At 39.2% G+C, this 26991-nt stretch overlaps 1 protein-coding gene across 6 annotated transcripts in view; it reads left to right on the top strand.

The window, feature by feature from the left end:
• ATG10 (autophagy related 10) overlaps window positions 1-25528 on the top strand; it is a 227450-nt gene extending 201922 nt beyond the window's left edge. For all 6 annotated transcript variants that reach the window (XM_049708313.1, XM_049708312.1, XM_004281642.3 and 3 more), the window contains 3 exons: window positions 16272-16369; window positions 17037-17152; window positions 17477-25528. In XM_049708313.1, the coding sequence (XP_049564270.1) occupies window positions 16272-16369; window positions 17037-17152; window positions 17477-17514 (252 nt within the window). In that variant the 3' untranslated portion in view covers window positions 17515-25528. The remainder of the gene's footprint in view (window positions 1-16271; window positions 16370-17036; window positions 17153-17476) is intronic.
• Window positions 25529-26991: the final 1463 nt, after the last annotated feature.

The following is a 26991-nucleotide window of genomic DNA, read 5'->3' as shown; positions in this document are numbered from 1 at the left end:
GTCCTAGCCATGGCAATCATAGAAGAAAAAGAAATAAAAGGAATACAAATCGGAAAAGAAGAAGTAAAGCTGTCACTGTTTGTAGATGACACGATACTATACAGAGAGAATCCTAAAGATGCCACCAGAAAACTACTAGAGCTAACCAATGAATTTGGTAATGTTGCAGGATACAAAATTAATGCACAGAAAATCTCTTGCATTCCTATACACTAATGATGAAAAATCTAAAAGAGAAATTAAGGAAACACTCCCATTTACCACTGCAACAAAAAGAATAAAATACCTAGAAATAAACCTACCTAGGGAGACAAAAGACCTGTATGCAGAAAACTATAAGACACTGATGAAAGAAATTAAAAATGATACCACAGATGGAAAGATATACCATGTTCTTGGATTGGAAGAATCAATATTATGAAAATGACTATACTACCCAAAGAATCTACAGGTTCAATGCAATCTCTGTCAAATTACCAATGGCATTCTTTACAGAACTAGAACAAAAATATCTAAAAATTTGTATGGAGACACAAAAGTCCCTGAATAACCAAAGCAGTCTTGAGGGAAAAAAACAGAGCTGGAGGAATCAGACTCCCTGACTTCAGACTATACAACAAAGCTACAGTAATCAAGACAGTATGGTACTGGCACAAAAACAGAAATATAGATCAATGGAACAGGATAGAAAGCCCAGAGATAAACCCACGCACCTATGGTCAACTAATCTATGACAAAGGAGGCAAGGATATACAATGGAGAAAAGACAGTCTCTCAATAAAATTAGAAATGAAAACAGAAATGCTGGGAATACTGGACAGCTACATGTAAAAGAATGAAATTAGAACACTCCCTAACACCATACACAAAAATAAACTCAAAATGGATTAGAGACCTAAATGTAAGACTGGACACTATAAAACTCTTAGCAGAAAATATAGGAAGAACACTCTTTGACATAAATCACAGCAAGATCTTTTTTGATCCACCTAGTAGAATAATGGAAATAAAACCAAAAATAAACAAATGGGACCTAATGAAACTTAAAAGCTTTTGCACAGCAAAGGAAACTACAAACAAGACGAAAAGACAACCTTCAGAATGGGAGAAAATATTTGCAAATGAATCAACAGACCAAGGATTAATCTCCAAAATATATAAACAGCCCATGCAGCTCAGTATTAAAAAAACAAACAACCCAATCCAAAAATGGGCAGAAGACCTAAATAGACATTTCTCCAAAGAAGACATACAGATGGCCAAGAAGCACATGAAAAGCTGCTCAACCTCACTAATTATTAGAGAAATGCAAATCAAAACTACAATGAGGTATCACCTCACACCAGTTAGAATGGGCATCATCAGAAAATCTACAAACAGCAAATGCTGGAGAAGGTGTGGAGAAAAGGGAACCCTCTTGCACTGTTGGTGGGAATGTAAATTGATACAGCCACTGTGGAGAATAGTATGGAGGCTCCTTAGAAAACTAAAAACAGAATCACCATATGATCCAGCAATTCCACTCCTGGGAATATACTCCGAGAAAACCATGATTCAAAAAGACACATGCACCCCAATGTTCATTGCAGCACTGTTTACAATAGCCAGGTCATGGATGCAACCTAAATGCCCATCGACAGACAAATGGATAAAGAAGAAGTGGTACATATATACAATGGAATATTACTCAGCCATAAAAAGGAACGAAATTGGGTCATTTGTTGAGAAGTGGATGAATCTAGAGACTGTCATACAGAGTGCAGTATGTCAGAAAGAGAAAAACAAATATCGTATATTAATGCATATATGTGGAACCTAGAAAAATGGTACAGACGAACCGGTTTGCAGGGCAGAAATAGAGACACAGATGTAGAGAAGAAACGTATGGACACCAAGGAGGGAAAGTGGTGGTGGTGGGGGTGGGGTGTGATGAGTTGGGAGATTGGGATTGACATGTATACACTGACGTGTATAAAACTGATGACTAATAAGAAACTGCTGTATAAAAATTAAATTAAATTAAAAAATTAAAAAAAAAATAATGGTGAGCTCAGAGCTCAGCCTTTAAATCAGGGTTCACTCCTGAGTTCATGTGGAAACCCTCTGTATTTGCTGCTACTGATTTTCTTTTTCGACTTTAGACTCTTTCTTGTGTCCTAGACTTTAGTGTCTAGAAAATACAGAACTAGATCCAAAGTATAAAAATCAGTTTTTAGGATTCTGACAGAAGTTACTATGGAGAAATGTTTGGTCAGGAAATAGGATTAGAGTGTACATTTTTTTACTCCTGACATTATTAAGTTGCTTATATTTTAAGAAAATATCTTTAAATATAAGAAACTGCCATTCTTGCCCATATGTATCAGCTTATTCCTCTTTCTAACACTTGTTTGCAAAATACCAGGATATAATTATTGCCTGAAAGAAAATCCATGATTATATTTTATATAGAAGAATATGATTTCTTAATACTGTAGCCTATTAGTAGCATTGTTTTTGTTTCCTGGTTTCAAATGACTAATAGTCTAAAAACTGGGGGAGTATCTCATTGTAGCTAAATTTTTACTGGTCCAATCTTTACCTAACATTTTTCATTATTAGATGAGTAACAGATTTTATAATGGGTTTATCACATCCTTAGGAATTTTCTTCATAGACTCTCTTTCTAGAGCACTTCTAAAGAGAAAAACTGATTTTAACTTAAAGAAATCACTAGGAATCTGCTTCTGGGTATAAAAGGAATATTTTCATTATCAAAACTGGGTAAGAGTCAGGAAGGAAATACCTGTTAGCTGTAAACTGGGGTGTTTTGTTAGAAACTTATGTTGATTATATTTACATAAAGAGAAGCATTGTGGTATTTTAAAAAATCATCTTAAAGATTAATCTGTATGTTGTTCTGTTACTTTAAAATTCTATTTGGCATCATCCTAAAGAGTAATTATACTAACAGACTGCTATTTTATTTTGTGTTGCTCATAAAACATCTTCCTATGTGATAGTTGCTAGACATTAATATCTGGTTACCAATAAATTAGGCTGTTTTGTGAGTTTGTTCTTGAAAATCCTTGACTTTTCTAATTGCTGATTCACCACTTTATTATACCCCAACATAATCTAAAGTGGTGTCACTGTTTTAGTGAGTATCCCAGAAATAAACTTAGCCAAAAATTGTCACTGTTATGTAACGTAGTGGAAGGGAAAAAAAAAAAAGAAGAATTAATGCTTGGAAAGCACAAGCTCCCTATTGTTTTCCTTTAAGACAAAAATAGAATAAATGTAATGCCTGCAAGTTGTTTCATGCTCAAGTGCCACATTTAGTCTCAGTAGGCTTGGTGTTGGTAGAGAAAGACTAAGTTCTATTCTTGAATCTGGACATGAGTCTTGACTCCATAATTTCTGAGTGCCAGAGAGGTGGATAAGCCACCTCTCTGAGCAGATTTGTACAAAAAGGGTGGAGGCTGAATGAAGGTTCTTCTGTGTGACCCTCCCACAACTCAGGGATTTGACCAGAGAGACAGGAAACCGAGTGTGTCCTCTACTGCCAACACCACCCATCAGGTACTTTTTAAAAATGGATGTTTCCACCCGAACAGAACATTTTAATAAAAACATTGATATGGACCATAACAAGGCTTTTTAACAGAGACTTAAAGTCCTTTTTGTCTTCATTTAAAGCTGCTTTATTTTTCTTTCTGTGGTGCTGTATAAAATCTCATCAATATACAAAATCATTCTGAGCTCAGATTTTCTCATTTTCTCTGGATGAGAGCTTTGATTAGCTTTTTGCAAGTTCTTCATTAGTAATTGGCTTGTGATTTTGTTTTTGTTTTTGGCTGTTGTCTCTAATAAGTTTATGTTCTATCAAAGAATTATTTGAGTATGGTCTGAAATATGCTATTCCATGTTATGTTACAGAATATTACAATTTAATATTCTTTATAAAATGCAACCAACAAGTGCTATTAGCATTAAATGCTCATTTCTTCCTTTTGATGCTGATGGCTGGGGTTGGTTGTTCTGTCTTATCATCATGCCTGACCTAGTTGTGCAGCCATTCCTGTTTAATTAATAGACATTTACATAAGCTCTTTTTTCCCCCAGCAAGCTTTATAATCGTCTTGTTGGTTATCTCCTTTCACCCTGTGAAGTATCAGCAGTGCTATTTCCATTTTGCATATCAAAATACAGAAAGATTAAATTATGTACAACAAATTGATAAGTGAATAAGTTTGAGAATGCAGAGTTCTGGCATATTAATGGTGTTGCTTAAAGCAACAACCCATGTATAGACTCTATAAATATATTAAAACTCTGCTCTCTAATCCAGGAGTCGCAGTTGGGACTGTCAGCAGCCCAAGGAGGGAGCCCTTTGTAGATTTATGCAGGGGTGGGAGAATTAGTTTCTGGACTTCCTCTGGAACCATGAAAAGAAAGTTTTTGTTAGCAGAAGAGGTCGTATCTAAGGACTGTTGCTCTGGTGTCTGTAATTTTTAATAAAAATTCTAGGAAGCCGGGCTTCCTTGGTGGCACAGTGGTTGAGAGTCCGCCTGCTGATGCAGGGGACACGGGTTCGTGCCCCGGTCCGGGAAGATCCCACTATGCCGTGGAGCGGCTGGGCCCGTGAGCCATGGCCGCTGAGCCTGCGCGTCCAGAGCCTGTGCTCCGCAATGGGAGAGGCCACAACAGTGAGAGGCCCGCATACCGCAAAAAAAAGAAAAAAAAAAAAACTTCTAGGAAGCCTAGTGGCTTCTGTGCAACATATGAATTTGAGGAACTATTTTTTTTTAAATCCACCTTTCCAAACACCACTAGAATTTTATTCCCAATTAACTGGCCACAAAATGTCAACAGGTACAGCTAGAGCAAAGCATAGCTTGTGGGGACCTTTCTTGGGTACTTCGGCATGACTTTCATTTCTTTCCACATATTTTTTTTCTTAAATATTTTCTCACTGTCTTTCTAACTATATCCTCATGCACTTATTAGGGGTAAAAATGTGTACCAGGGTATATCTTCTTTACCCCCTTTTTCCCTTTTTTTCAAAACTATAAGAGAGGATTGCTCAAACTTCAAACCTTCTTTGTCTTGTGTAGGTGTTGATTATTTCCAGCAAATACTTTGGAACTTACAGGGATTACCTCAATCATTTAACAACATACCAAAAAAACAAAACAAACAAACAAAAAAAAAGGCATTTTTTTTCTTCTTCAGTTTACCAAACTTGTTAGTCTTACTCAAAAGATGGAAGTCTCTGTGCCTCTCACTTAACTCCCTTCCCATTAAACTTAGAGAAGCCTCTTTCTGTCTTCAATTCTACTGCCATACTCTTCCCCTGCTCCAAGCCCTGCCCATCCTTTAGGGTTTGGACCAGGTTAAATACCACATCTTCAGGAAATCTTTGCTACTCGCTCCTCCTCCCAGACAAAACTGACCTTTTCTTTCTCTGAGTTCCTATATTCCTGGGTTTGTGTCTTTTAAATGTTGTGTATTATAGTGATTTCTGTAATCCTTGCATTGCAGCTGTCCTAACAGGAGCATGGGGAGAAATGAGGAGAGGAGATGACGTATTTCTTTTGACTCAAGGTCGCTCTCAGCTCATGGAGATTTATACACCCTGTGTTCAGTTTGGTGTTTCCCATTGCAGAGCACTCAACATAGAATTATAGGAATCGCACAACTACAATAAGCATTAGCTCTGCTGGGTGAAAATAGTAGTTGAGTTCCAGGCATCAGGATATCATGATACCTGGATACCATGAGTATCATTCCAGGGAACAAGCCTTCTTTCCACGTTTGGGGTCTCAGGCTTGGCCACCTGTGCATCGTGGTTTTCCTTTAGTTTACTGGTGAGCTCCTCTATGGCCTCAGGTACTTATATGTCTTCCTTAGGAAACCCTCCATCCTACAGTGGGGAGCATCTCATTCTATGCTAGTGCCACTGTGATCACCTACACAGTTTTCTGTGGAGTGTGAAGCCTCCCCATACCTTCTTTCCAAATGATGAAAAAAAAAAAATCCCTCCCACCGAGGGCGTCTCTCTTGCCAGCTTTTCTTGTTACTGGTCACAAGTCCTATTATTCATCTCCCATCATTAGACCAGGTGACACTGCTATTCTCCCTGGGGATCTGCTTTTCCATTCTGTTTAGAAATCCTAAGGGAAGGGAAGTGAGTAGTGACAAACTTACTTTACCTTTGGAACTCTCTGCCCTTGAGGTGCGATCTGGGACTTTCAGTCCTGGGCATGTAACTGACTGTAAACCTTAGGAGTTGAGATAATAGGATGTTGTTTTATATCTTTCTAGTACTTCAAACTAAAAGTAACCTCTGTGAAAGCAGATTTTGCTTCTGTCTTGAGTGTACTTATATTTCCAGTGCCTAGAACAGTGCCTGGTACATAGAACAGGCTCCATAAATATTCGTTGAATAAATGAGTGGGGAGGTGGATGGCTAGATGGACGAATGTTTAGCATAGAGTCTTACCCACATTAGGTATTCAGTGCTGTTTATTGAATGCATGAGCAAAAATTGCATGAAGTAATGAAGGAGTGAGTTAAGTAGAAAGGCATGAGTTTATTACATATTTTAGTAGTATTTGATCTGCTTCTAAGTCTGAGTAACAAACCTTAGGGGAATAGTGTGGCATGGCAGAGGGAAGGCTAATTCACAGAACTAAAATATGCATCTTGCATCAGTTTTTTAAAATGATAATGAAAGATATTATTTTTATGTAGAAACCAGTAGATTTTAGAATATATTGTATAGTAGACATAAGTTTTTTACATAGAGAGTTATTCCTAACCATACCCTCAAACTCTTCTTTGTTCTTAGGTACACTTTGGAGGAAATATTTCAGAAAACAGATATTGAATTTCTTATCTGGGGACTCTTATAAATGTACAGGAGGTGCTGCCCCTGGTTTTGTGCCAAGGAGAGAGAATGGTTTGGTCTCTTTTGTGGAGGCCATTGGTGATTCCTGCACAAATATTCCCCTTTATGGAACAGGCTGCGTGTGCCAGTAATAATTTACTTTGGCATAGTAGGATGTCTTTTTCTATGCAGTAATTCCACAAATTATTGTTGAGTGCCTACTAGATGAAACGCACTGTCCTGGATGCTGAGATTAAAATAGTAATCAGAATATTTCTTCTGCCCTCAAGAAATTATAGTAGAGGAGGACTCCTGTAAACAGTCAGTGTCCTATACAGAACAGTGAGGAATTAAGCAGTAGGCTTAAGCATGGGTGCAGTGGGAACACAGAGGGAGGGCACCTGATACAGGGTTGGGGTAAAAGAAAGCTGAGATCTGTAGGGAAGAAAAGGACATTAGTAGGTGAGGGGGGTTGGGGAGGGTGTTCCCGGCAGAGAGAACTGCATGTTCAAAGGTCTGGAGGTAAGAAAAAGCATTGTGTTCGGGGAACAGCAAGAAGTATCATGATAAACTGTACATAAATATAGGTAAATATCTGGTTTTCTGATTCTGAAGAGGATTTTTTTTTTATTGGAGTATAGTTGCTTTTACAATGTTGTGTTAGTTTCTGCTGTACAGTGAAGTGAATCGGCTCTATGTATACATTTATCCCCTCCTTCTTGGACCTCCCCCCCCCATCCCACCCATCTAGGTCATCAGAGAGCACCGAGCTGAGCTCCCTGTGCTCTACAGCAGGTTCCCACTACCTATCTATTTTACACATGGTAGTATATTTATGTCAAACCTAATCTCCCAATTCATCCCACCCTCCCCTTCCAACCCTGTATCCACACATCCGTTCTCTATGTCTGAGTTTCTATTCCTGCCCTGCAAATAGGTTCATCTGTACCATTTTTCTAGATTCCACATATATGTGTTAATATATGATATTTGTTTTTCTCTTTCTGACTTATGAAGAGGATTTTTTAAACATAAAAATGATAAAAGAAATAACAAAGGAGAAAAATTATTGATTTAATTATTTAATAATACATTTCATATCTAAATCATCATGAAAATAATTTAATGACAATCTGGAAATAAACAATGTTTTGACTGTTTCAGCAACTTTTATGAGAGCAAGGGTAATCTGTTTATGTACCATTGTATTACTAACATTTGACCCAGTGCATGGCTCACAATGGTGGTTGAATAAATGAAAAGAATCAATATCCTCAAAAGATACTAAAGAACTAATATAAATGAATAAGAAAACCAAACAAATTATATGAAAGGAAATAATAAAAATAAGTGCAGAAATTAGTAAAACAGAAGACAAAGGACTGATTGACAAAAGACACATGTGATGGGACTGGCACATAGTAGGCACTTGATAAATATCTGTTCAGTCAATAAAAAGCAACAGAAAACTATAAACATGTGTATAAAAGATCTGAAAGGGAATTCACCAAATGGAATAAATCTGAGTTGGGCAGTTTTAGATAATTCTGTTTTTATTCATTGTTCTTTTCTGTATTTTCTGAACTCTCCATGTATTGCTTATAATTTTTATGAAAATACATTAATTTGAAATTTGAAAAAATAGATTTTTAAAGAAGTGGACTGGAGAGGATTAAAACCAGGGACGATCCTTGACACCAGCTCTGGTCAATGGGATGAGGAGGTACGGTGTATGAGCATGCACTTTGGATGCTCCCTTGGACGACTGTAAGGCATAATCTCTTGGAACTTGTTCTCCAAAGAGGCAGTAATAAAGCCTATCTCAGAGTTATTGGGAAAGGGGACCCCTGCAAAGCTCTTAGTACAGTGCCTGATACTGTAGGTGCTCAGTGGCCGTTTTCCTTTCCTAGCCTGAGGAGGCAGGATGAGGGAGATACCCTTCTCCATTTCTAAGGCATGTGCCCCGAGTGGAAGGCAAATTTGATCAGTCTGGAATGTGAAACTGGATGAAAGCTTAGCACGTGAAATTATATTTGTGCCGTCCTGGAGAGCCAAGAAAATTAAGAAATGAACCAAGTAACTCATCATATTTATTAGATGTAAGAATGAAGGTGCAGTATTATCATTTCCTTATGATAGTCATATCTAATAGTTCTGAAACCAATTCACAGTATTCATGTCAGACTTATTTTATGAGACATTTAACCATTGCTAAATTAAATTTCATAAGAGATTGTGCTAAATTAAATTTCATAAGAGAATGTGCCACTATAACTCCTCTGGAGTTACAGAGATAGAAATCTGACCCATCATTTCTACTTTCACGGAAAACCATTTAGCAGAACTTTGTTCCAGTAGAAGTGTTTATTGAGTTGTAAGCCTAACACAGTTCATTGGCTGCCTGCATTTACACACTGACATTTTTCCCAGCGCAGATTTGCATCAGTTCATTAGTACTGACAGCAGATGGTAGCACTTTCACACAAATTTACCTTCTGAATTGATCTAAGAAATGTCACTAAAGCGATCCTGACAGTTTTGATGTTCTTCCATTTCTGAAAATGGTATGTTAAACAAATAAGGTGTAGGATTTTAGATTTTTTTAACTCCAACACATAATTCCTAAACCAAGTAAAGATGCTTTTATCTCTGATTCTGGCTGTCTGAAGGAGAAAGTAGAAAATGCAGATAATCCTTCCTGATAGTGTGAACCTTAAAAAATCTCCATTGCAGAAAAAAGGCTTTTGAAGAATATTATCCAGATTGTCTACACTGATCAAATGCCTCAAATTATTTGTAAATTCTCTACCTTACTTTGTCTGAATACAAATTGCTTGGCTTACAGGATAAGCTCATTGAATGTGACTGAAAAAAATAGTATTGGCTCAAGTCACAAGGCTAACTTTGATTAATAACATACTTAAAGGATTTATTTAACAACAAGAAGGACCTTTTGAGTTCTAAATGCTCTCAAAAACAATACCTTTACTAACATTCTAATGGCAGGAGCACAAGTTAGTACTGACTTAATTTGGCTAAAATACAGTAACTTTGTTCCATATAGTTTTATCCCCTCCCTTCCTTTGTGCTATTATTGTCATGTATATTACATTTATGTATGTTATAAACCCAACACTACAGTATTATAATTTTTGCTTATATAATCCTATGTCAAAGTAATTAAGAGAAGAAAATATACTTAGCTCATTTTTTACGTTTACCATTTATGATGCTTTTTATTTTTTCCTGTGGATTTGAGTTACCCTCTGGTATCTCACTAATACCCTCTGGTATTATTGCCTGAAGGACTTCCTTTAGTATATCTTATACGCAAGTCAACTAGCAAGGAATTCTCTCAGTCTGTTCCTTGAGAATGTATTTACATTACCTTCATTTTTGAAGGACAGTTTTGCTGGATATAGAATTCTTGATTGACAGTTCTAGGGTTTTTTTCCCCAGGACTTGAATATGTCTTTCTGCTGCTATGAGAAGCCAGCCATTATTGTATTCTTATTCCTCTTTATGTGATGAGTTCTTGCTCTCTTTGCTACTTTTAAGATTTTCTCCTGTCTTTGGCTTTCGGCCATTTGACTATGATGTGGCTAGGTGTGGATTTTTGTGTTTCTACTTAGGGTTTGTTGAGCTGCTTGTATCTGTAGCTTAAATGTTTTTCGTCAAAGTTTAGAACTTTTCAGCCAGTATTTCTTCAAACATTTTGCCTGCCCTTTTCTCTCTCCTTTCCTTCTCAGACTCCTACTACGGGTATGCTGGTATGCTTGGTATTGTCCCACAGGTCTCTGAGGCTTTGTTCTTTTTTCTTCATTTTTATTTTTCCCTTCAGATTGAATAATTTCTATTAACATATCTTCAAAATCATTAATTCTTTTTATTGCCATCTCATATCTACTGCTGAATCCATCTAGTGAATTTTTTATATCTGTATTGTACTTTCCAACTCCAAATTTTTATTTGGTTCTTTTTATAGTTTGTGTTCTTTGATTGAGATTACCTATTTGCAGAGTCATTATCATAATTTCCCCCTTTTAACTCTTTAAATATAGTTTTCTTTAATTCTTCAAACAAATTTATAATAGCTGCTTTGAATTCTATGTAAATCTGATAACCAGGCCCACTCAGAGTCAGTTTTTATTAATAGATTTTTTTCCCTTTGTGTGTATCTTTTCTGTTTCTTTGCCTGTCTCATAAATTTCTTTGAAAACTAGACAATTTAGATAATATATTGTAGCAATTCTGGATTCCTATATTTTTCCCTGAGGGTTGTCTCTTTGTTATTGTTGCTGTTGTTTTTGTTTGTTTGTTGTAGTAGCTTTCCTAGGTTTTACCTGCAGAATTTGCCTACTCTGTAAGTGTGGCCATTCATGTCTCTATTTTGTCTTTCATTCTTATTTTCATGTTTTTGCCTGACTTCCACAGGGTCACCAGCTCTATCTGCATACCTTGCTGGTTAGCCAGTGATTGGACAGAGGATGTGCTTATATACCTCAGGCCTATATGCCTTCCCTCATTTGTTCATGGATGTGTGTGGGTTGGGAGCACATCCAAATTTCAGTTAATGTTCAAGTTGTCATCAGCTTTTACTTTTCATCAGGCCTTCTTGTACCTCCCCTGAACATGTGCTTAGTTCCCATCAGCCCAGGATACCTGGAGAACTTACCTAGCCCTTCTACAACTGTCTCACCTCCAAGATCTCCCTATTAGATTTTGTTGCTAATGCCACCGGACAGTAGTTTTCTTTGACTGTTGGAAATCAAGTCAGCCCTGCTAGCAGAACAGCTACTGATTCTCATGGCCAGCTCCACTCCTGTAAAACTTCCCTGTTGAGGAGCCAGGTGGAGGTCGGGGAGAGTATGAGAGTATTTCTAGGCAAGAAGGCTGAAGACTCTCTCTGTGTCTGACTTGAGGTTCTAGCAGCTTTTCATGAGTTAAACACTTACCAAATTTTTTATTTGCCTTTGGTTGATGTCCATATCCCAGAATTGGGTTTTTTTTGACAATTTTGTTCAGTTTTAAACTTGTTTTTCAAGGAAATTTGTTGACCTCTATATCATTCTGCTATAGCTAGAAGTCTACTCCTATTGTTATTTATTTATAAAACTTTTCTCAAGAGATTACACAAATGTCCCTTATTATAATTCCTATTACAAGGATATTAACATCTCATAGCTTGGCTTTTTTAAACCAACGCATCTTACCAAAACAATATAATTTTCATGTTTAAAATACAATTTAAACATTTAATTTTTAAACACAGTCATTGCTTTAAATATATTCTATCTAATTATATAAATATAAGTTCTTAACATAATAAAAGACAAAGAATTTTTTTTAATGTCGCCAAACCTGTATTAAAGAACTGTCCAAGCTGATCTAAAAGCTCTTCTAAGGCATGAAAGTCCCTATTATTTAAAAAAGTGTTTCACATAAGCATTACCATGCATTTTATTAGAATATAACCTTAAATGCTAATATAACTGTTTTTATTTTGTTTGAGGAAAAATGAATATTAAAATGCTGTAGATTACTGAAGGGTTTTTGAAGTGCCTGAACTTGTATTTTAATTTAAATTATTTAAATTATTTTCCATTAATTTGTCCTGAATACCAATATATTGATAATTCTAATTGCCATATATATTGTACATAGACTTTTTACTAATTTAGAGTTTTCTTGCCCTTGGTTATAATCAGTTGTCAAATGTTCCTAAACATTTAGACACTGGTCAGTGATATTTTTCCTGTGCTGCATAACTCTATAGGAGCTTTTTGTTTTTACATATTGAAATTGGACTTTGTTATAGGGTATTATAAGACCATATTCTGGATGTCTGAGTGCTATTATCCTTGTCTGTTTAGATAACAATGGGTTTAATAATAATAGCCAACTAAGTGCTTATTATATATGCCAGGCACTGTTTTGAACAGTTTTCTGGCATTTTTTCATTGAAGTAACACAGTCAGTCTATGAGGTAGATACTATCATTAGTCCCAGTTATCAGATAAGGAAACAGAGACATGAAATGATTAAGTGGTTTGCCTCAAAGCTCACAGCTACTGAGTAGTGGAGCAGAATTTAAGTCTTAACTACAGATCCCAAGCCTGCTTTTATCTACTTGCTATATGGAGTGAGCAAAAGATGACTTGTAGACATGAAGTCCAAGTCTTTACTAAGGAGCATCCAATAAGCAGAGCTACAATGTGACATGGGCCAACATCTGCTTAGAAAATGGACCCCTGAACTTTAAGTGTGTCTGTAACTCTCAGATGTATGTTATACTCTGATGTGGTTATTCTTCTGAGGTCTTGTAAACGTTAGGCCACAGACCTGTAAGGAAGAGGCAAGGTCTTGTCTATATGATGAAGCCATTCCTCATGAGAGTTACCATCTCCTCAAGGAGACTGAATTATTAGGGGTTAAGATCCTTGGAGGACACTCTTGCATAGTGGTTGTGAGTGCTTCCACCCACCATGCAGGCCAGAAAGGGAAAGCCCAGCCAAGATCTCTTCCTAGTGTCCCCCATGACTCAAATGGGCCTGGGAGCCCCAGTATTGTAACACTCTGGATCTTTTAGAGCCCTGTTGCTTAGTGTTCTGTTACCTTTTCAGTATTCCCAGGCTTTCAGTAGAGTCTTGTTTGACTAGTCAATTCCACCTCAGCTACAGGAAACTTGGGCTCAAGTGTTTAAAGTTGGGGGAGTTTCCCCATGAGTGTGAGAGTGGCCATGGGAGACAAGGGCTGCCAAGGGGAGGGTGAGTCCTGGAGGAGTGGAGGCATGGCTGAGCTGACTCTCCCCTTCATGAGTGTTCCATGTAATGCCATCCTTGGAGGTCTAGGTTTCATTTTATTAAAGAAGGTAACATGTCTTCACAGATTTGGTTCCTGCTCTTCATTCCTTCCAGTGTTTACTACACAAGTAATCCAAAAAGAATTTAGACTAAATTTAACCTTTTAAATCTCAGCTCTATAAGCAATAATTATTTTAGTCCAGGATGATTCTAAAATTCTTTCACATTTCCTGTGTACATTTCCCATACTTATTTCCCTTTATGGTCTTCTGTATCCATCAAGTTTCTCTGCACGGTTGGGTTTTTCTTGCCATTCTGATCTCTTTTTAAAGATCACCTCTTCAGTAAGGCCTTCCCTTTCACCAAATCGAAATTATTACCAGAGTTCCTCCAAAATCACATTACCCTGTTTTGTTTTATTCATAGCACTTACTATTATCTAGATTATCCTGTTTACTTATTTGTTCTATGTGTTTATTGGCTGTCTCCTGCACTGGAATGTAAGTTCCATGGGATCAGGGACTTGGTTTATCTTAGAAATAGTGATCTCTGTAACTAGATCCAGAACTATTCCTGGAAGACACATAAGAGATGATCACTAGATATGTGATGAATTAATAAAATATTAGTTTAAGGCAGGTAAGGGGAGCCAGAGTCAAGTTGGACAGGAGGACTTGTGATAAGCATAACACATCTGGGGCTGTGACCCCAGCATCTGGTTAGGGACAGAAATGAGGGGTAGGGAGAGAGCAGGAGATGGGAGCTCAAGCTCTGTGTGAGAATCAGGACCCTGGGCAGAGACATCCAGAGGTGGCACTCAGGGAGACATACTCCAACCTACTCCCAGTGGATAGCTCAGCCCTCACCACACGCGCACACGCGTGCTCACAAACACATGCATCTCCATGCCCAATGTCACCCATACAAATGGAACTATTCCTCCCATTTCTTATGGTTGGGTGTGTTCACTTGTGCACAGCCATGAATGTTTTAGGGTTGGACAGTGGAGGCAGCAGGATACAATTCTTCCCATGGACAGCTCTGAGTTCAGCTTCTCCTTGGACTGGCTGAGAAGAGAAGAAGCCAGGAGAAGAAGCTAGGCAGCCCCTAGTCGAGATCCAGCCTACAGGCTTGTTTTATTTGGCCCACACCATGTTTTTAAAAAATTGTGCCCATATTTAAATTTAGGGGGTTTTGCATAAAAATCTGGATTTCTAGGTTATTTTGACAAATGGGAAGACCTTGCACACCAAGCCTGCACCCCACATGGCACAGCTGGCTGAAGCAGAGTGGCAAGCACAGCCTCTGCTGGGCTCTCCAGGTCCCCACAGTCCTTGTCACCTGCTGGTGTAGTTAATTGGCCTCACCCCTTCGGGTCACCTGTCTGGTCTTCATAGGTAGTTGTCTTGGTCTCTTTGGGCGGCTATAGCAAAATAACACAGATTGGGTAGTTGATATACAACAGAAAGTTATTTCTTACGGTTCTGGAGGCTGGAAGTCTGAGACCAGGTTTAGGTCTCTGTGTCCTCACATGGCAGAAAGGGGCAAGCTAGCCCTCTGGAGCCTCTTTTATAAAGGCATTAATCTCATCATGAGGGCTCCACCCTTATGACCTAAGGGCTTCCCAAAGGCTCTACCTCCTAATATCATCACAGTGGGCATTAGGATTTCAGTGTATGAATTTGTGGGAACACAAACATTCAGATCATAGCAGCATTTGGGTTTGCAATCTCTGGCATAATGGCTAATGCACAATGTAAGCAATTGATAAATTTATCAACAATAATTGTTTTTGCATTGGTAGAATTTCTACATAGATCACTCACTATATAGAAACCTTCTAGGGCTCCCCAGTGCTTGCCAAATTATGTTCACATCCCTAACTTGGCAGCAGTCTGACCTGTATCTTACATCCAGTCATTCTCTCATAAAGGCAGTGGAGTTCCGTCTTACGGACTTTGAACTTACGGAAACAACCCCATAGGCTTGGGGGAGACAGAAGGAGAGACATAGATAAACAGAGAAACTCAGGGAGAGACAGACAGACAGACAGAAGCAGTGCAATTTAAATAGTGCCAGCTGGTCCCCTCTTCCACACCACCACCTATCCCGTCTACTCACTGGACATGTGCCCACTGGCACTGGATGCAGTTATGCCTGAAACAATTAACATGTTGACAAAATTTATGTAAGAAAATATGTGAATGATTTTGGTCCCCTTACCATTGACAAAGAGATGAATGAAATGCATTGTTCAGATGGTCAGGCTCCTGGACTTCATGGATATTCTTGAGTTAAAACTGAAGAATAATTATAGGCCAAAGGAAACACTAGCTAAAGAACAGTGAGAGGGAACTGATAAATGTATTTGCAGCTTGTATTGAGTGTCTGCCCTTTATCGATAGTTTCTTCTCACCAACTTTGTCTCATGTTTGGGTTATGAATTATATTTCAAAATAGAAATCAATCTGTATCTTAATTTTCTAACTTGAAATTTAAAACAAACCTTTATCTTAAAGGAGTAAACCAGATTATGGATTTTAACTTTTTCAAGATAACTTAAGCTGGCAATCCTGGGCCAACTCTGATTCTTACAGGAGCATCCAATACTTGGACAACCCTTTTTTGTACTTCATCCCTGCAAGACGAATGAATTCATGACTCCTGTGTTAAAGAATTCTCAGAAAATCAATAGGTAAGAAACACCATCAAGCTACATTGGCTTTCACTCTTATTTTACAAGTGTAAATCTTTTTATGTGATTCTAAAAGCTAAGCTAAAAAAGAAATATTCTTTGTAATAATAGTAATGGCTAACATTTATTGATTTTTTTTTTTTTTTTTTACTGTGTGCTAGGCACTGTTCTAAGTATTTCGGATATAGTAAAGCACTGGATTCCTGTAACACCCCTCCAAGCTAAGGACCATTATTTTGCCCAGTTTGCAGAGGAGGAGGCTAAAGCACAGAGGGGCTAAATGACTCCGCTAAGGTCACACACCTAGTTAAGCAGTAGAACTGGCATTTGAACCCAGGCACTTTTGCCTCCAAGCCATGCACTTAACTGCACTCTGCTACCTTAGCTAATGTTGTCAATTGCATCAACTTGGAATCATCGAGGGAAGTCAGGAGCCCCAGTGCCTTGACCTTCCCTTTAACTGCTTTAGTGAGGGATGGATCCTCAGCCTCTTTGGACCTCGAGTCCCTGTTAAGCAATGGGCTGGCATTTGGAAATGCTGAGATTCCAGGTGCTGAGCGCACGTCTTTGAAGAAAGCCTCATTTCTATGATTGTTGGTAACTGATTTTCTACCACTCAAACAACTACAATGGAAACAGAGTTTTCTGTGTTTCACTTGTTTCCCAGGAATGTCAACTACATCACGTCATGGCTGAGCATGGTAGGGCCAGCTGTCGGGCTGAATCTGCCTCTGAGTTACGCCAGAGCAGCCTTTCAGGATGAAGGAAACGTCGACAGACAAGGTAAAAAGAGAAGCCTGCGCTGCATGTTTCACTGTTGCAAAGATCCTGGTGTCTCCTCTGCACTTGGATATGTCGTCCCTGCTGGCACCACCATGTATTAAGTCTGCTTTCATCTTTAATGGACTGGGCACTGACTTGTTTGTTTAGTTTTCCAACCAATCAGCACCCACTCATTTAGGAAGCTTTTGGCTTTGCTATAATAACACTCACCCAACCACAGAGCTGAGTGGTTTTATTTTAGAATTGATATTCTTGAAACAAGTCTTTACTGCTCAGTTAACCTTCTTTTATTTTCTTGGCTTTTGTTTTGTTCTTGTTCTTCAGATTCTTCTATTGAGCCAAAGAGCTTAGAAGAACTCTGAGAGTTTACGTGGCCGGCCCTGGTTTTAATGGGACCAATATGGTGTGAGATTCAGATCACCGAGATTTTGACGTGGATTTTTTTCCCCTTGGAAGCAAATGTCTGCAGCAACTGATGTACTCTATGTTTAGAAGACACACTGCAAAGACACAAATCACTATAAATAGCAAAAAAGGAATCTAACTTGGTAATAGAAATACTGACATCATCAGGGCACTTCCAGGTCGTTCCCTCATGTCTCTGAGACTCATTCTCTTCACCTTTAATTTGCGAATAACAAGCTACCTCACAGGGTTGCTGTGTGAAGCACATGAGAGCCTTAGTGTATGAGAAAATACGGTAAAGTATTATGCAAATATTCATTAAATGGTCACCTTTCTTATATTTGATTGTCATTCACCTAGGCTATCAATAAGTTTAATAGTCAGTAAGATATTAAGATGAACCATAGAATTTTCGGTTTGGGGTTGCCTGTTTTGTTTTTCATTTTAACTTGCTAGGGTCTTAAACTAAGAGAAAAACGTAATTGACTCTTTAGAGCATCTAGATTAGTGTCTGTCAGTGGGGGATGCACTTTAGAGTCACTTGAGGATCTTTTACAATTACAGACGCTGGGGCCACCTGCTGGAACAGCCCCTCTGGGGTGATTCTGATGCACATGCTCCTGAAGAAGTTCTGGTCTGGATGTACCTTTCAAGTGGCATTTATTTGTGTTGCTTTGGTCTCCCAGTAGGTCCTTTCCAATTCTGTGCATAGCTCCTGCAAGATGGACTTACTTCCTAACATTGCCCGGACCTTGCCCCGAGAATCTGTATAGCAAGGAAGTCTAGGAGGCATTTGGAGAGGCGGCCTACTTTGGAGAAGCAGTTAGGATGAGGGGATTATCTGCTGGCGAATAGCAGAGGACAGCGACAGCCCTGTGAGTCTCTAGGTTAAGGGCTGTACTCTCACGAAGGGAACAGAAGTAGAGAAAGGGTTAATTCAAACTGCTGGAAAAGCTAAAAGCAAATTTTAAAACGCTGAGCTGCACATATTCTTGCTGGGATGAGAGCCTGCTTACATGCTTGTTGGGCATTTTGGTATTTACCAGTTAACATCTTTTCAGCTTCTGCAAGGGATTTCCACCTCCCACCCCCGACTCTCCCTAATGTAAACACAGATTTCTCAGCAAGTCATTTCTCAAGCCATGTCATTTCTAGGGTAAAAAAAAATCGTAATAATGTGTCATCTGGATGATGTACTCGTCTGGAAATACTAGTTATCCTTTTTGAACAGATTCTGAGATGATAGTAGCCTGTCAGTTTGGGGGCAGTGTGTAGTTTCTTTTCTTTTTTTAATAAATTTATTTATTTTATTTATTTATTTTTGGCTGTGTTGGGTCTTCGTTGCTGTGCGTGGACTTTCTCTAGTTGCCACGAGCGGGGGCTACTCTTCTTTGCGGTGTGCGGGCTTCTCATTGCAGTGGCTTCTCTTGTTGCAGAGCACAGGCTCTAGGCAGGCAGGCTTCAGTAGTTGCAGCACATGGGCTCAGTAGTTGTGGCTTGCAGGCTCTAGAGTGCAGGCTCAGTAGTTGTGGTGCATGGGCGTAGTTGCTCTGCGGCATGTGGGATCTTCCCAGACCAGAGCTTGAACCCATGTCCCTTGCATTGGCAGGTGGATTCTCAACAACTGCACCACCAGGGAAGCCCTAGTTTCTTTTTTTTAAGTTAATTTTTTTTAATTCCCTGATTGATGAAGACCTAAAAACTCACCAGTGGCAGAACAAAGTTCTGAAGAGCTCCTGTAGGTTGTAGAGACCACCCTCCCCAGACAGATGCTTCTCCTCAAGCAGCTCTATTTTTTTCAGAATTTTTTTCACTTAAACTTTTAATTTTTGGTTGATAAAAATTTCCCTTTTTTAAGAATGCAGTTAAATAACAGACTGTTACCCCAACTGTCATAAAATTAGAAAATATTTTGTTTTGTCAAAGTAACAGTTCTTTCTCTGCAACATGAGGATTTTTCTTCTTCGGGGTTTCCTCTCCAGCCAATACAATGCAAAGCCCCTTCAGTGAGGAACAAGACTGGTTAAAGCTGCTACAAGTCAGTCTCCTAAACTCTTGGAAAAACTATTTCACCTCTTTGGTCCTCAGAGTCTTCATCTGCACCATGAGGAAGCTCAGCCATGTGACTTGTGAGGCCCACCTGACTCTTGGGTCTGTGAAATTGGGAGAAGTCTAGGGAGCTGGACTGTGAGGTTGGTTTGCTACTAGCTGCGTGGCTTGAGCTAATTTTCTTAATCTCCTTTAGTCTGTTACCACTTCTGTTTTAAAAAGTCCGTTAATATCAATCCCACTCACCTAACAAGGGCACAGAGATCGAAATGGTGAGTGAGTCTGAATGCGCTGCATAACTAACACAGTGCCACACGGAGTCAGCGGGAGAGGGTAATCTGCCCTGCTGCCGTCGAGGCACATGCCTGCTCCTTCCCACCTCAGTTTGGGCCTGACTTCTCCCCAGGCGAATGGGCTCCTGGTCGGGCGCCTTCTCTGCCCACAACCTGACTGTCCCTCATGCTGGTTCTCACCTGGAAGTGTTTCCCTCCCCATCTCTCTGCCCAATTCTCAACCTGCTATATGTGATCCACTCTTTACAAAGCCATCTCTGACCACCACAGCCCCCCCGTGTTGGACCTCTCCCTTTGTTATCCCTGTACTTATTCATAGAAGCATTTAACTCTCTCCTTTTCACTCTGATTTGATGGATAATAAGTAACTTCTTGAGCCACTTTTTTGGGTATGTCGTAAGGTGGCATTCAGGAAGGGTTGCTGTCTGCCCCTCGTAAGTGATCCAGGGAAAGCTTTCAGTCTGGGGACCCGAGTGGGTGGGCTAGTTCTTTGAGTAACCATGGAAGAGTCAGAGGGTGTGCTGATCATCAGGTACTAGCCTACAATCTGGAGGTTAAAAAAATGAAACTACCACCCCCCACCCAATATGTATAAGATAAGGAGGAAAAAAAAGTCAGAAGTGGGTTTTTGCATCCATTTCTCCCAAGATAGGTATAGTTTTTCTTAATACTCTCAAGATATTAGGAAACAGATCTGCATTATCAAAACTAGTTCTTCACATATCTATGGAATCTAAAAAAAAAAAGTTCTGAAGAACCTAGGGGCAGGACAGGAATAAAGACGCCGATGTAGAGAATGGACTTGAGGACATGGGGAGGGGGAAGGGTAAGCTGGGACGAAGTGAGAGAGTGGCATGGACATATATACACTACCAAATGTAAAATAGCTAGTGGGAAGCAGCTGCATAGCACAGGGAGATCAGCAAGGTGCTTTGTGACCACCTAGAGGGGTGGGATAGGAAGGGTGGGAGGGAGACGCAAGAGGGAGGGAGATATATGTATATGTGTAGCTGATTCACTTTGTTATAAAGCAGAAACTAACACACCACTGTAAAGCAATTATACTCCAATAAAGATGTTTAAAAAAAAAAAACAAAGAAAAACTAGTTCTTACATAATTCAGAGAGCTGATATTCCAGTGAGTTGGAGTTTTGGGGGGATTAAAATCTGAGAGTAAGAATATGCAAAGATTCACTTCGGCAGATACTTACTGAGTTCCTCTTGTGTGCTGAGCCCTAGGCTGGGTGGCAGGGGCAGCAGACCGAGAGCCCTGACCCGGCTCATACGAATGCCCCAGTCCAGTGGAGAAGACAGACAAGAAGAAGATTGATGGCACGACGTGTGTTGTAGCGGAGGTGTGGAAAGCAAGCACCAGGGAAGAGTCACAGAAGAGGAATGTGAGTAGAGTTGTGAAAAACTTAGGATTTAGCCAGGCCAAGAATGGAGGAAGGAAAGACCTTGAAGTTGCATGTGGGGAAGTGGTAAAGAGTGAGGCTGGCTAGCAGGACTGGGGCCAGGTCTGGAGGAGCCTTTATTGCCACACTGATGATTTGTATTTGGCCTGAAAACCACAAAGAGCTGCTGAGGGAATTCAAGTAAAACAGTTAAGGTGATCATATTTGTATTTCAGAAAGGACTCGTATTTTTAAAAGGACTAATCACACATACACTTTGTTGGTTTTTTCACCAGCAGGCACTGGCCCACAAACTTTAGAAGAAACAGGAGTGCAGAAAGGGCTGGGAGTATGTCAAGGACAGTTTTTGAATTTTGCCTAGCACCTTTCAAAGCAAAACCTGCCAGTGTCCTGAAAAGTCTGAGTCCTGGTTTACTGTGTTATTTGGGGCAAGTCACTGCACCTCTCTGAATCTCTGTTTCCTAACGTATTAAATGGAAGGAAGGGTATTAGATCAAGTAAAATCAATTTACTGGATTATGACCAGTATTTTTTTTATGAAATAGAATATGTCTAGGAAAAGCATTCCCTGGGTTTCCTTTACTGTCACAATACTATCATACAGCACATCTGACACTAGATGTTATGGGTTTTCCACACATCAGACAAGTCTGCAACACCAGCTAAGTGTTCTACAATTTAGTTCAGTTCTCACACCATCTACCTGAAGTTAGCATCAGATCCTCCAGGTTAAGTGTTCAGTCCCATAAGACTGCCCCACTTAAGATACCAGTTGCAAGTCCCAGATTGTCACCTGTATTTCTAACTGACCAGCTATAAATCTGGGTTCCAATGACCCCCCTCCTTGGGTCCAGTAATTTGCTAGAATGACTCACAGTACTCAGGGAAACACTTACTTATGCTTATCAGTTTGTTATATAACAAAGGATATGATAAAGGATACAGAGGAGGAGCTGCACAGGTGAGGTCCGGAAGGGTCACAAGTGCAGGAACTTCTGTCCCCCTGTGGTTGGGGAGCACCACCCTCTTGGCATGTAGACGAGTTCACCACCCTGGAGGCTCTCTGAACCATGTACTTTTGGAATTTTTATGGAGGCTGCATCACATAGGCATGATCAATCATTAACTCCACTGCTAACCCTTCTCCCCTTCCCGGATGATGGGGGATGGGGCTGAAAGTTCCAAGCTTTTAATCAGGGCTTGGTCTTCCTGGCGACCAGCTCCCATCCTGAAGCTATTCAGGAGCCCACCAAGAGTCAACCCATTAGAACAAAAGCCACTTCTATCACCCGGGAAGTTCCAAGGCATTTAGGAGCTCTGTGCTAGGAACTGGGGCAAAGACCAATATATGTTTTCTGTTAGTTCACAAGTACATAGAAAAAAGTGCATTGCACATAGTGAGGGTATCATTGTTTTGTGAAACTTTGATTTCAACTAGAAGTAGAAACACAGACATATAAAATCTGTGTCTATGGTGTGTGTGTGTGTGTGTGTGTGTGTGCACTAGGTTGTGATGTAAACGTATTTCTAACTCCAGGGAGCAGAGATTTGAAAACTAATAGGCAAATAAACTCCCTTCCAATTCTAAGACCTTTGATTCCCTTCTTATGCTGCTGACCAGTAAGTTGCTAAAGGTTGTTCTGGAAGGTATAGGGAATACTTAACTATTAGCATGCCCATGGAACTGGGCTACTTTGATATGCACATAGGTTCTGGAAGCGCCCCTTCTGGGTTTTTATAGGGCTTGTCTGTAAAAGTGCTTTCACATTTTTATTCTTAAATTTCTTAGTGTTCTTTAAAGCAGTTCTGTAATGTAAACCCCTTGCTTTTGTCTAACTTTTGTGTTGTCAATAGCGACACCTAGTGGTAAAAGAGTCCTATTGCAAATATCTTGTACAGACTTAGAGCTGAAAAGTGATTTTAGAGATCACCAAGTCCCATTTTGTAAATTATTAAAAACAAACTGGAAACTCACATGTATTCCTACATTCATATAAACTTTACATGAGAATAAATAAAACCTATGGCTAGGTGGTGATTTCTTGGGTTACTTTAAAGCTTTTCAAATACCCAGAGATCACTGTTAGTAATAACAGCGAAGCAGAAATTTAACAAAGCATGCCCTGATAGGCTAACAGGAAGTCATAGTTCAGTATATCTGCAGCCGTTGGTGCATTGGTATTTACACATGCATGCCAGATCTTCAGGGTTTAGTATGGTGCCTGGCACTTGGTAGTACTCAATAGATCTCTGTGGAATGTTTGTGTATGTGGGTGATCACTGAGCCCAGGGGACGCCTCTCATGGTTTCCATTCTGCAGACGCTAAGGACTGGACCTGTTTTGCTCCTGGGAACTGACACCCACTCCTCTATCCTTTGAGAAGATTCATTTCCCCTGCCACCAGCAGCAGAGTGGGAGAAGGTTTCCATAGCCCCCTCCTTCAGTAGGTTCAGAGAGAGAATACCCAAGCCCTTTCCTGCGTAGTGAGAGGGAGATGGTTAAATATAGTAGCATATAGTAGTTAAGGGGAGTGAATTCATCTCCATGTATCAAAACAGGCAATTCTCGGGGCCTCCCTGGTGGTGCAGTGATTAAGAATCCACCTGCCAATGCAGGGGACACAGGTTCGAGCCCTGGTCTGGGAGGATCCCACATGCCGCGGAGCAGCTAAGCCCGTGCACCAGAACTACTGAGCCTGCGCTCTAGGGCCCGCAAGCCACAACTACTGAGCCCGCACACCTAGAGCCCATGCTCCTCAACAAGAGAAGCCACCACAATGAGAGACCCGCGCACTGCAACGAAGAGTAGCCCCCGCTCACCACAACAGCAACAAAGTGTGTGTGTGTGTCGCGCACAGCAGCAAAGACCCAACACAGCCAAAAATAAATAAAATGAAATAAATAAATTAAAAGAAAAAAAAACAGGCAATTCTCATAAAATGTTGAGTTAAAACAGAAAACAAAAACTAGAGGCTAACTATGCATGCCACTTAACACTATATAAAAAATACACTAATACCACACATTTTCTGTAGTACATATACAGTATATGTATCTAAAAACATTAAAGTGGTCAGAAGGACACACAAAACTTGTAAGAGAGGTTACCTCAGAGGTGGAGAGTGGGAACTTGGACTGGAAGTGATCAAAGAAGACTTGGGCTCTTTTTTAATGCAGTATACACATGTATCCAGAGACTGCAAAACTAAAAATTCACTAAAAAAAAAGATTTTTGTCCTTATAGATAATTTAGAAGTCGCAGAAAAATTTGAAGGAGAAAATTTAAAACTTACTTGTGTTTATAACCCAGGGATTACAGTTAAAATTACAGTTAAAATTTTGATATATTTTCTTGTTGTGGTTAAACATATTTAATTAGGATCATTCTGTATATGGTTTTACACCCTGATTTTTCCCACTTAACATTTTATGTGCAGCATTTTCCCATCATTTAACATTCTTTGAAGAAAAACAACTTAAAATGACTAGTATTTCTTTTAAATCAAAATGTACCAAATAGTTTTAGGGCTTTGGGGGTTGTTTCTAATTCTTCACTGTTTATTTAACATGCATTCAACTAGCACTTATTTCCTGCATGGTTAGGAGGACCTGTGCTAGGGATATAGTGTTCAGTAGGGTCCCCCTCCCCCCAGAGCTTTCAAATGTAAGATACGTGTGCAGAAATAGTTGCTCACATTATGTTTCTCTGGGTTACACTGTTACTAAGGGAATGAAGGGATCAAAGGATATGGAATGTTTTAAGATTTTTGATTCCTGTCGCTAAACTGTTCTACCAGTAAGGCTACACCAATTTACATTCCCCAAAGCAGTCTGTGTTTTACCATTTCCTAAAATCAATGAAAATGATTTTAGTTTATTGTGCTTTTATTATTGAACTGATCATTTTTCTCATCTAGTCTTGCTAAAATTTGCATGGATTCTCAGCTTTGTTTCTTCCTGATGTGTTACATACGTCTCAGTGCTCCTAGGGTTAGTTTCCAGCTTCTTTATTGTCCACTTGATTGTTCCATATCTTCATTTTGCCCCTATCAGAGCTGACTGTACTGGTTCTACTATGACCAGAGAGAGTATGGCAGTTAAGCAATTAGGACATGTATGTAATTTAAAAAAATTATTATGGGAAATTTCATACATACCGAAAAGTAAATAGTACAATGAACTTTAACATACCTATAAATCAGAATCAGCAGTTACCAAGATTTTTGCCATATTTGCTTCATTTAACCCTTTTTTTAAACGTTATAGTTGCTTAAATATTTTAAAGCAAACACAAACGTTGTGTCATTTGTTTTTACAGGCACACACTGCACATTTTTTATTTGATCTATTCTGTCAAGTTTTACTTCAGTCTTAGGTGTTAAAACATCTTTGGGTTTTTGCCCTCTGCATTTATTCCTGAGGTTGGGGCTTTATACACCCTCTTTCTGATTCTGTATTTACCAGTGACATTGTGGAACTTTTCTCTAAAATGGCCCACTGCTCCATAAGTAGGTTAGCTGGTGCCGTCAAAGCAGTATGTGAAATGTGCAGGTTGCAGGTTCTGCAGCCTGGATCATGCATCCGCAGATCCTTACCACTCTGGGGACATTTCATAAATGATGTCAAATCACAGGCAACTTCTCACGACTGTTCTCAGCTGTGATTAAATTGGAAAATTATGTAATAATCTGCTCACTGATGTACAAATTTAAACAGTAGCTGGTTTCTTGGGAAGAAACCATTCAAAAATCTGAAAAATATATAGATCCCTTTTCCAGAAAAATGTATGTGTTGGGTATGTGTGTGTGTGTGTGTGTATGCATACACGCAGAGGTACATATTTATATCAGAAAATTCTACATACAGTTTCAGGAGATTCCTAGACCCTCTAAAATATAATCCTAGATCAAGACTCTTAATCAATAAATCGTTCAAAATGGCTTTCTTCTATTACACACACACACACACACACACACACACACACACACCCATACATACACACACACATCTATGTTATGTCATGGGCAGGAGGAAAAGGGGTATGGTGACGGGGAAAAAAACTACCTAATTATAAACATAAGAAAATGTGTAAAATATAGAATAAACAAAGTCAACTATTGTATATACTGGAAAAAAAAAATGGAATTAAAAGTCTAAGGAAATACCTGGAATCTATCAGGAACCTAAGCAGGGGCAGTGTGGTCCAACTTACCTGCAAACACACACAAAAACAGAATACCTGAAGCTGTCAAGCTATATAGAGAAAACATATCTTCTTATAAACTGGATAAACAAATTCACCAAGCTGTTGGGGGAGAAAGATATGACAAGACAATCTATTTCATGTCATTGTTTCCAAAGCAGGTGTTAATGGACAAAACGTGTTTCAACAAGTAACATTTCCCTCAACTGTTCTCAGCTGTGATTGACATAAAAAAAGAATTATTTAAAATGTGGCTCACTCTGCCCCCTATTGTACAGGTTTAAACGTTCACTGGTTGTTAAAGAGGTAAGAAAGCATTATAATATATTTATCAGCATCTAACCTCATCTTATTTGAAAATTTGGGTATGCTCAGCATGTCCTACACTTGTAACCCAGCCAAGTAACATGACCCGCTGTTCGACTTCTACTTAACTACAGTCAAAGAGGTTTAGAAAGCTAGACTTAAACAAAA

The sequence above is a fragment of the Orcinus orca genome, chromosome 3, assembly GCF_937001465.1.
Source record: "Orcinus orca chromosome 3, mOrcOrc1.1, whole genome shotgun sequence".
In the NCBI taxonomy this organism is placed as follows: Eukaryota; Metazoa; Chordata; class Mammalia; order Artiodactyla; family Delphinidae; genus Orcinus; species Orcinus orca.
This window is presented reverse-complemented; position numbering and strand designations above follow the sequence as displayed.